General features: G+C 47.5%; 1 protein-coding gene across 1 annotated transcript; it reads left to right on the forward strand.

The window, feature by feature from the left end:
* Positions 1–1519: 1519 nt before the first annotated feature.
* Positions 1520–7655, forward strand: Hint1 (histidine triad nucleotide binding protein 1). Its single transcript, XM_048334302.1, has 3 exons — positions 1520–1719; positions 3683–3787; positions 7340–7655. The coding sequence occupies exons 1-3, from the start codon at positions 1609–1611 to the stop codon at positions 7502–7504; spliced, it is 381 nt and encodes a 126-aa protein (XP_048190259.1). The 5' UTR covers positions 1520–1608; the 3' UTR covers positions 7505–7655.
* The last annotated feature ends 2089 nt before the right edge of the window (positions 7656–9744 follow it).

The following is a 9744-nucleotide window of genomic DNA, read 5'->3' on the forward strand; positions in this document are numbered from 1 at the left end:
ATGGTCTCTGTGGAAAGTACAGAGAATTCTGGGTGATTTCAAACCTAGTGGCTTGAGCAGCTGTGTTGATGTCACTGGCAGTATGGAGGTTTTGCCAGAGGAGGTTTTGGTGTGCTGTGCAGGGAGTAGAATTTGATTTCAAGTGTCTGATAGACATCCAAGTGGAGGTGTGGAGTAGGCAGTGATATATATCTTAGACTAGACTAGAATTAAGGGTATAGATAGGAGACAAATATATCATTACTCTATACTTAATATAACCTTTGGACAGAGTGAAAGTTGAACATACCATTTATTACCCATAATAGCACTTTTTTTTTTTTTTTAGATAGGATCTCACTCAGTGACTCAATCTGGCCTCCAACTCCTGGGCTCAAAAAATCCTGCTTTGAGCCTGGCACAGATGGCTCACGCCTATAATCCTAGCTACTCAGAAGGCCTAGGGAGTCAGTTGGCATTCGACCACATGAACTACACACCTCCAGGCCAGCTTTCTTGCTGGTTAATTGGAGATAAGAGTCTCTCTGACATTTCTGCCTGTGCTGGTTTCGAACTATAATCCTCAGGTCTCAGCTTCCTGAGTAGCTAGGGTTTACAAGTATGAGCCATCAGAGTCCTGCAAGGGGGGACGGGGAATAAAATAAAAAGGAGCCAGAGCAGCAGCCTGGCACCCCTTGGCTCATGCCCAGTAATGCTAGCTACTCAGGAGGCTGAGATCTTAGGATCACTGTTCCAAGCCAGCCTGGGCAGGAAAGTCCCTGTGAGACTCTTAATTTCCAATTAACTCCTTCCAAACCGGAAAGTGGTCTTGTGGCTGAAAGCGGTAGGGCACTAGCCTTGAGCAAAAAGAAGCTCTGGGACAGCACCCAGGCCTCCCTGAGTTCAAGCCCCACACAGATTAAAAAAATAATAATAATAAAGGAGCCAAGACCTGGTGGAGAGGCGAGGTTAAGGGACGGTGTTGCTCCTCTAACGCGGAGTGTTGATGGTTTGTTACCTGGTTCCCGTAGGCAGCTTAGGGAGCCTGCTTCCCATCCCCCCAGGTTCAGACTTGATCCGTTCTGGAGTGTCACCAGGTTCACAGAGCTGTGTAGGGTTGTTGTTGTTATTTGTTTTGTTTTTAGAGCTTCCCAAGTGATTTTCCACACGCATTGAGGGGGAAAATCCTAACCTCGCTGCTCTCTAGATCCTCCCATCTATCTAGGTTGAGCCGTCTAGGCCCGCACACGCGGACAGCACCCGTTTGGATGACTAATTCTCTTAATCCTCTGCGTCCTCAGGCCAATGGAGGCAAACCAGTCATCGCATCCCAAAGGGGGCCCGGGGGAACCCCGGATGGGAAGGCAACCCCGAGAGGGTGCTCCCATCCACCACCACCCCCGCAGCGAGCGGTGGTTCCCGCGCGCGCGGGCGGCGCGGACGCCAGTGCGCACGCGCGGGCAGGCGGGGGCGCGCGAGCAGCGGTTCGTGCGCGGGCACGACGGAGGGCGCGCGCTCCCGCCACCGCCGCCGCCGCCGCCGCCACCGCCGCAGCCCGGGAATCCTCCGGGCTCTCGACTTCCCCTCTGGCCGGCGTGCGGAGGGAAGGAGGGAGGGAGGGAGGCCGAGATGGCCGATGAGATCGCCAAGGCTCAGGTCGCCCGGCCTGGTGGCGACACGATCTTCGGGAAGATCATCCGCAAGGAAATCCCCGCCAAAATCATTTTCGAGGATGACCGGGTACGGCGCGCGGGGGGCGGAGGGGGGGGGGTCTCGCCGGCTTCCTCCCCCACTCTTACCACCCTCCCCCCCCACCCCCACACCGGGGCGGCGGGTGGGGAGAGCGGGCCCGGCGCCCTGGCCCGGCGCCCCGCGGCGGCCTCCCGGCGCGTGCCGCCGCTCCGGTTACGCCTTATCGGTCCCCGGGTGCGGCCGGCGGGGTCCGGCGGGGCCCTGACGGCCGCGGGGACCGGCTTCCCCGGGGGCCGCCCGCCCCGCCCCGCCCCACCCCGGCCTGGCCCGGCCCGCGCTGGTGGCGGCAATCTCGCCCGCGCTCTGTCCGGCGGGACCCGGGGGAAACCCGATCGCGCCCGGCCGCCACGTGGGGCCCGGGCCTCGGTGATCTCCCGCGCGCCGCGCCCTGCGGGAGGACGGGAGCCCCCGGCCCCCGGCCCCCGGCCCCGGCTCTCCTCCTCCTCCGCCCGCCCGCGCCCTCACCCCGGGATCCCCGCGGGTCGCCCTCCGGTGGGAATCGTTTCCCGCACGGCGGCGTGTGAGGGTTTGGACCTCCGGTAACAGCTGGGCCGGAGGTCGGCCTGCTTGGGTGGGAAAAGTTCCCTAAGCCTCCTGTTCAATTACCTTGAAAGAAAACAACAACGAAAAAGTAATCGGCAGTAGAAAAACTGGTAGCGTTGAACGGAGGGGCGGGGGCCATTCTCTAGGATTTAATCGGGGCCTGGAGGTGGATTTTATTTCCGTGCCTTTCTTTATGTGTCACTACTTAGGAGGGAAATTTACTTTTGGGGGAAAAAATGTAATCAAAAGCGATTGCTTTTTTATATCTAAGTGATTATGGAAGTGACCTTTGAACCCCAGTGATGCAGCATTTTTTTTTTTTTTGAGGGCGTAGCCAGTTAAAAGTACTCTTTGGACACACGTGAGAGGTTCTCTTAGGCAACCTCCACCTTCAGCAGAGAACAGAGATTTTAAATTAAGAAAAAAAAATTTACAGGTATTTCTGTGTATGCCGGTTTATAGATTGCTCTGGTGTGGTAAGTAATTGGGCTAAACACTTATGCTGTTCATTTCTACAATAGGGATTTTTTTTTTAACCTTGGATAAAGTGGGGGAGAACCAAACATGTTATTGCTGAAATCCATCAGTACCTGTGGTGGGAAAAAAAAAAAAAAAAACACCTGGAAATTTCATTACCAGGACTCTGCCCCACCAGAGCCACACCTCCAGTCTCTCTGGAGGGACCACTTAAAACACTGTCAGGCCCTTGTGGCTCACGCCTGTAATCTGTAATCTGGGGGGGCTTAGATGTGAGGCTCTAGCCAGCAAAGTCCTTGAGACTCTCACCTCCAATTAACCACCAGAAAACCGGAAGTGGCGCTGTGGCCCACCGTGGTAGAGCGCTAGCCCTTGAGCAGAAAAGCTCAGGGACAGTGTCCAGGCTCAGAGTTCAAGCCCCATGACCAATTAAAAAAAAAAATAAATATATATATATATATATATATATGTATGGTAAGGATAGGAATTGAAGTTGAGCCACACACAGCGTTTTAAGCTAGACTTTAAGTTGCAGGCAGTTGCCTCTCCGGAGTACAGTTGGAAAAGCCACTAGGGTAAGGAGATGGGAGGGTTCCTGACAGGTGCCAAAAGATTGACTTATTTGCTTGAGCTCTTCAGTGGGTGGAAGACATGCTAATTCTTCTCTTCCAGGATCACAGTTTAGATGTCACCACTCTCAGAATGCTTGTCCTGTTCCCTGATCACTCAGTCTAACTAGGCCAGACTTTTTTTTTTTTTCTTCAGTTATCCATCTTAACCTTCTTTTGGGACTTGCATAGCCATTAGTAACTACATCTTTGTTTAAAGTGGATTGTGAAATCTGATATATTAGTCAGTGCCTCCCATGTGGTTGTTTATTGAGGGTGATAGAACACTAAAATTTGTAAAAATTGTATTTTCTCTTTCCTAGTGTCTTGCTTTCCATGACATTTCCCCTCAAGCACCAACCCATTTTCTGGTGATCCCCAAGAAACATATATCCCAGATTTCTGTAGCTGAAGACGATGATGAAAGTGTGAGTACATTTCTGCACTTGACTTTTTTTTTCCTGCCTTTTTGATTGAAAAGTGTTGGTTTTGTTCTTGGTGATGTCCTAAAGGGCATTATGGGGTTGGGGATATGGCCTAGTGGCAAGAGTGTTTGCCTCCTATACATGAAGCCCTGAGTTCAATTCCCCAGCACCACATATATAGAAAACGGCCAGAAGGGGCGCTGTGGCTCAAGTGTGGCAGAGTGCTAGCCTTAAGCAAAAAGAAGCCAGGGACAGTGCTCAGGCCCTGTGTCCAAGCCCATGACTGGCAAAAAAAAAAAGGGGGGGGGCATTATGAAGGAAAATAAAAAAACCATTAGGGGGGCTGGGGATATGGCCTAGTGGCAAGAGTGCTTGCCTTGTATACCTGAGGCCCTGGGTTCGATTCCCCAGCACCACATATACAGAAAATGGCTAGAAGTGGCGCTGTGGCTCAAGTGCCAGTGTTAGCCTTGAGCAAAAAAAAAGAAGCCAGGGACAGTGCTCAGGCCCTGAGTCCAAGCCCCAGGACTGGCCGGAAAAAAACAAAACAAAAAACAAAAAAAAAAAAACATTAGGGTACTTGGCAGTATGGTTTTACTCTAATAAAACACATATTCAGAGCTTAGTTGCATTAGTTTGCTGTGCCACAAGACCAGTAATTGGCGTACTGTATGATTGAATCAGAGGGGGAAAAAAGACATAAGTAGGGACTATTGACATGATACCTGAAAATCTATTAACGAAAAAACTTGTTTTTGGCCTGTCCTGGGGCTTGAGCTCAATTCCTGAGCTGCTTTTGCTCAAGGCTAGCCACTCTACTACTTGAGCCACAGCACCACTTTTAGCTTTTTCTGAGTAGTATATTGGAGATAAGAGAAACAGATTTTCCTGCTGTCTGGCTTCAAACTGCGATCCTGAGATCTCAGCCTGCTGAGTAGCTAGGATGACAGGCGTGAGCCACCAGTGCCCAGCTACAAAATAATAACAACCTTTAAAGGATTATTTGCAAAAACATTTGAGGCATAGTCAACAGCAAGTCACTAATACAGATCTTCATAGCAAGCAAACCATTAACCAAAGCAGAGGTCATGAAGTCTGTACACGATGCCCATGAATCTTCCAGTCCCCAAGTAGGAACACACATGCCTGGTTTGTCTGAGGTTTGGTTTCTAGATCCATAAATTATAGCCGGAACTAGCAGTCTGGCCTGTGGGCAAAATCTGGCTGGCTGCGTCTTTTTGCAAATCAAGTTTTATAGAACACAGTCAGTCATCCATGACGCTTTTATACTACAGAGTCAAGTCTTGTGGCCATATTAGGACTCAAACTCAGGAGCTTTCACTTCTTTGACTTTGCTTAGCTTTTTTTGCTCAAGGCTGGTACTCTACCACTTAAGCCATTCCTCCATTTTGACTTTCTGCTGGTGAATTGGAGATAGAACCAAGATCTTCAGATCTCAGCCTCTTGAGTTGCTAGGATTACAGGTGTGAGCCATTGGTGCCTGGTCTAGATACTCATTTTTAACTCCAACAATTGAATAAATCAGGTACAGCCAGACACCAGTGGCACACGCCTGTAATCCCAGCTCCTCAGGAGGCTCTCTGAGGATTATAGTTCAAAGCCAGCCTAAGCAGGAAAGTCTGTTACCTCCACTTAACCACCAACAAAAGCTGGAATTGACGCTGTGGCTCAAATGGTAGAGCTCTGGCCTTGAGCTAAAAACCTCAGGCACAACACCAGACCGTAGGACAGGCACCAAAAAATAAATTATTTTTTCAAAGGCAAAGGTGAGTGGCTAATGATAAACTAGTATTTTATCTGCAATAGATTAAAACCTCAGAATTTGTAACTAACTAGGACACTTAACTATATAATAGTGAAATTTTAAGGTGGGAGCTTTTTACTCAAATGCTCTTGTCTATAAGGATGGTAGAATGTTGATTTTTATTCAGTTAATTTCCTAAATTAGGGTTTTAAGAATCAGCTCTTTTTAAAGAGAAGACACGGTTCTTTGCCAAGAAATAATTACTGAGTTAACTTTCAAACTCTGCTAACTCATAATGAAACGTATGACCAGTTCCTGTTCCTGATGGATATAATTTAACTTGGAAGGTTTTTTTTTTTTTTTAACTATTTCAAACTTTTCTTTCAAAGTCAGCTCATGCAAGGAACGTTCCCCCCCCCCCTTTTTTTTTTCTTCATTTGTGCTTTTGGTAGTTAGATGTTTGTGGGGCTGCCTGGGAGCTAGTAAAACATTTTTCTTTCCCCATGTAACTTCCTGTGTCTGACTGTTAGTAGATTTTCCCGTGGGCATGGGCAGAGCTGAGGTCCTGTCTCAGAACTTGGAGTGCCTACATGGGGACAAACACATGGCCTCACTCTGGGTCCTCCTGTTTCTGGTTTTTGGTTTTGTGTATGGACAATTTGTCTGTTTTCACAAGAACATGATTTGTTTGTTGATAGCATTCTTCCTTGACAAAAATTAAAGAGAGGAGTTGGGTACCAGTGGCTCACACCTATAATTCAAGCTACTCAGGAGGCTGAGATCTGAGGATCAAAGTTCGAAGCCAGTCCAGACAGGAAAGTGCCTGAGACTCTTTCATCTCCAGTTAACCACCAAAAAACTGGAAGTAGAGTACTAGGGCTTGAGCTAAAAATCTCAGGGACAGCACACAGGCCCTAAGTTCAAGCCCCAGGACCAGCACCAAAAACAAACAAAAAAAGTTAGAGGCTGGGAATGTGGCTTAGTGGTAGAGTGCTTACCTAGCATACATGAAGCCCTGGGTTCCATTCCTCAGCACCACATAAATAGGAGAGGCCAGAAGTGGTACTGCGGCTCAAGTGGCAGAGTGCTAGCCTTAAGCGAAATGATGTTCAGGGACAGCGCCCTGAGTTCAAGCCCCAGGACTGGCAAAAAGAAAAAAAAGTTAGAGAGAAGAGTTGGCTACACTTCAACTTTATCGCTTTTGTTTTTCTATGGAAGGAGCACAAAGATGGGGTTTATTAGCATCTTTCCCCCCGCATTTTAACAAGCTTTCAGGAAAAGCAAGGAAAAGGAGAGACCATTTCCATTGCCTTGGAAATAGATTGCCCAGGAAATAGATACTGATATACATTCGATCAAAGCCATGTATATATATATTTTTTTGCCAGTTCTGGGACTTGAACTCAGGGCCTGGGCCTTGTTCCTGAGCTTTTTTGCTCAAGACTAGCGCCATACCACTAGCTCACTTCTGACTTTTTGCTAGTTAATTGGCGACCAGAGTTTCATGGACTTTCCTACCTGGGCTGGCTTCGAACAGTAATCCTCACGCAGATCTCACCTTCTGCGTAGCTAGGATAGCAGGCATGAGCCACGGGTGCGTGACTTTTCATCATTTTATTTTCCTTTGACAGTCAAGCTGGCCTGGATCTTGTGGTCCTGCTGCCTTAGCCTCCGAGATACTGGGCTTACAGGCATCCACTATGCCTGCCTTAATTTGATACTTGAACTGGACTGTTTTTAGTGACCAAAAGTTGTATAATGCTTAAGACACATGTTTCTTTCTTTTCCAGCTTCTTGGACATTTGATGATTGTTGGCAAGAAATGTGCTGCCGATCTGGGCCTAAAGAAGGGCTACCGGATGGTGGTGAATGAAGGTGCAGATGGCGGGCAGTCCGTCTACCACGTTCATCTCCACGTTCTTGGGGGTCGGCAGATGCACTGGCCTCCTGGGTAGGCAGGCTCCAGGGTAATTTTCTTTGCCTAGATGAACATTAGGCTTGCAAGTTCCAACATGTTAAATGCCAGGTATTTTTTTCCCTATATATGGAACCACTGAAGACATTTAAAAACCTATGCCTAATAAAAGACTTTGTTGCATGGTTGTACCCTCTGGGAATTGATTTATTATTTGAAGAAATATATTTGTTGGAATTCAGAGCTTCTCGCATTTTCTCCCAGTGGTACCTAACATTTGAACACTGCATTGTTAGAATAGAGCAACTAGCCTTTGACAGAGAGTTCATAAATGTAGCTGTAGCTTTAAATAAATATCCTTTCTGGCTAAACTCTAAGAGTATCAATATGTTTGGTCCAGCGTGTGGCAATTTTGGCCCTAAAAATAATGCCCAGTCTTAGGAGAGTTCAGGAGAGATAAAAGTCAGGTTTGTCACAATCTCTCATGACTAGGTGAGGCCTAATGATTGATACCCTACTATTTGAACTTGATCTGGTTGGGTATTGTAGTGCCTGTAGCTAATCCCAGCACTAGGGAACTAGAGGCAGGTGAATTCTGATTTCCAGAGACCTTGGCTCTAGAATTTTTAAATTTACACAAATTAAGCTTTTATCTAAATACTGATTTTAGGCTCAGATTGTAGCTTAGTGGTAGAGTGCTTGACTAGCATGCATGAAGCCCCGGGTTCAGTCCTTCAGTACCACATAAACTGATAAGAGTGCTTGAACAAAAAAAGCTCTAGGGACAGTAAGTACCCAGGCCCTGAGTTGAAGCACTAGGACTGGCAAAAAAATGATAATGTTGATTTTAAAGAGTTAAAAGTTAGAATTCACGTTTTTCGATTTGAAGTCCACTGTTAGAACTGTGTATGATGCACGTGTACGCATTAATAGGTTGTGCAGGAATCAGGCTGTGGAGTTGAGGAAACCTTGGGGGTCTGAAATTGGGGGCTTGTTTGATACTGGGGTTTAACACAGGGCCTCAGCTCTTGCTGGCACTCTGCCACTTGACCTACACCTCCATTTCTAGCTTTTGCTGGTTAATTGGAATAACAGTCTCAGGTTTGTCTGCCCAGGCTGACTTGGAAACATGATCCTCAGATCTTCGGATTTCCTGAGAAACTAGGATTACAGGCATGAGCCACTGGCACTTGGCGTTTGAATGATGTTTCTTTTTCCCTTTTTCTCTTCAGAATGGAGGATTAAACCCAGGGTTTAGCACAAGCTAGGTAAGCACTTCACTACATGAGCCACATCTCCCTTAGGCCTATACTTAGAAGCTGACAGGCCAGAGCATGTTCCCAGAGTAACTACAATAGTAAAGAGCCACCTTTTTTTTTTGCCAGTCCTGGGCCTTGGACTCAGGGCCTGAGCGCTGTCCCTGGCTTCTTTTTGCTCAAGGCTAGCACTCTGCCACTTGAGCCACAGTGCCACTTCTGGCTTTTTTCTATATGTGGTGCTGGGGAATCGAACCCAGGGCTTCATGTATATGAGGCAAGCACTCTTGCCACTAGGCCCTATTCCCAGTCCCCAAGAGCCATCTTTTATGTGGGAGGTTGAAGGAACAGAGAAATTCGACTGATTTTGACATACTAGGAACTGTATGATTGTGATCATTCAGAAGACACCACAAATCAGTGTCCTGAGGTTATGTAACTTATGGTTTCTTGAATAAGAGACTATCTGGTACCTTGGGTTAAATTGCTTGTTGAGTGCTCTGCAAACAAAATGCATCATAATCTTTTTGTTGTTGGTCTTGGGGCTTGAACTCTGCCTGGGTGACTCCCTGAGCTTTTTTGCTCAAGGCTAGTGCACTACCACTTTGAACCACAGCTCCACTTCCAGCCTTTTGCTGGTTATTTGGAGATGAGTCTCATGGCCTTTCCTGCTTGGGCTGGCTTGAAAACCGGGATTCTCAGATCTTAACCTCCTGAGTAGCTGGCCACTGCCAGCTGTACCTGGCAATTTACTTTTTTTGGTCATAGTGCTTGAACTCAGGGCCTGGGCACTGTCCTGAGCTCTTTTTGCTCAAGGCTAGTGCTCTACCACCTTGAGCCACAGCACTACTTCCAATATTGTGATATTCTGGTGGTTAATCGGCGATAAAAGTCTCACAAATGGGGCTGGGGATATGGCCTAGTGGCAAGAGTGCTTGCCCCGTCCGTATACATGAGGCCCTGGGTTCAATTCCCCAGCACCACATATATAGAAAATGGCCAGAAGTGGCGCTGTGACTCAAGT

The sequence above is a fragment of the Perognathus longimembris genome, chromosome 25 (genome assembly GCF_023159225.1).
Source record: "Perognathus longimembris pacificus isolate PPM17 chromosome 25, ASM2315922v1, whole genome shotgun sequence".
NCBI classification, from domain to species: domain Eukaryota; kingdom Metazoa; phylum Chordata; class Mammalia; order Rodentia; family Heteromyidae; genus Perognathus; species Perognathus longimembris.

Excerpts from the sequence above, each read along its gene's own strand:
- Hint1 (XM_048334302.1), top strand. The coding sequence starts at position 1,609 with ATGGCCGATGAGATCGCCAAGGCTCAGGTCGCCCGGCCTGGTGGCGAC. Across the intron at positions 1,720-3,682 it reads TCATTTTCGAGGATGACCGG|TGTCTTGCTTTCCATGACAT; the intron begins GTACGGCGCGCG and ends TCTCTTTCCTAG. Across the intron at positions 3,788-7,339 it reads CTGAAGACGATGATGAAAGT|CTTCTTGGACATTTGATGAT; the intron begins GTGAGTACATTT and ends TTTCTTTTCCAG.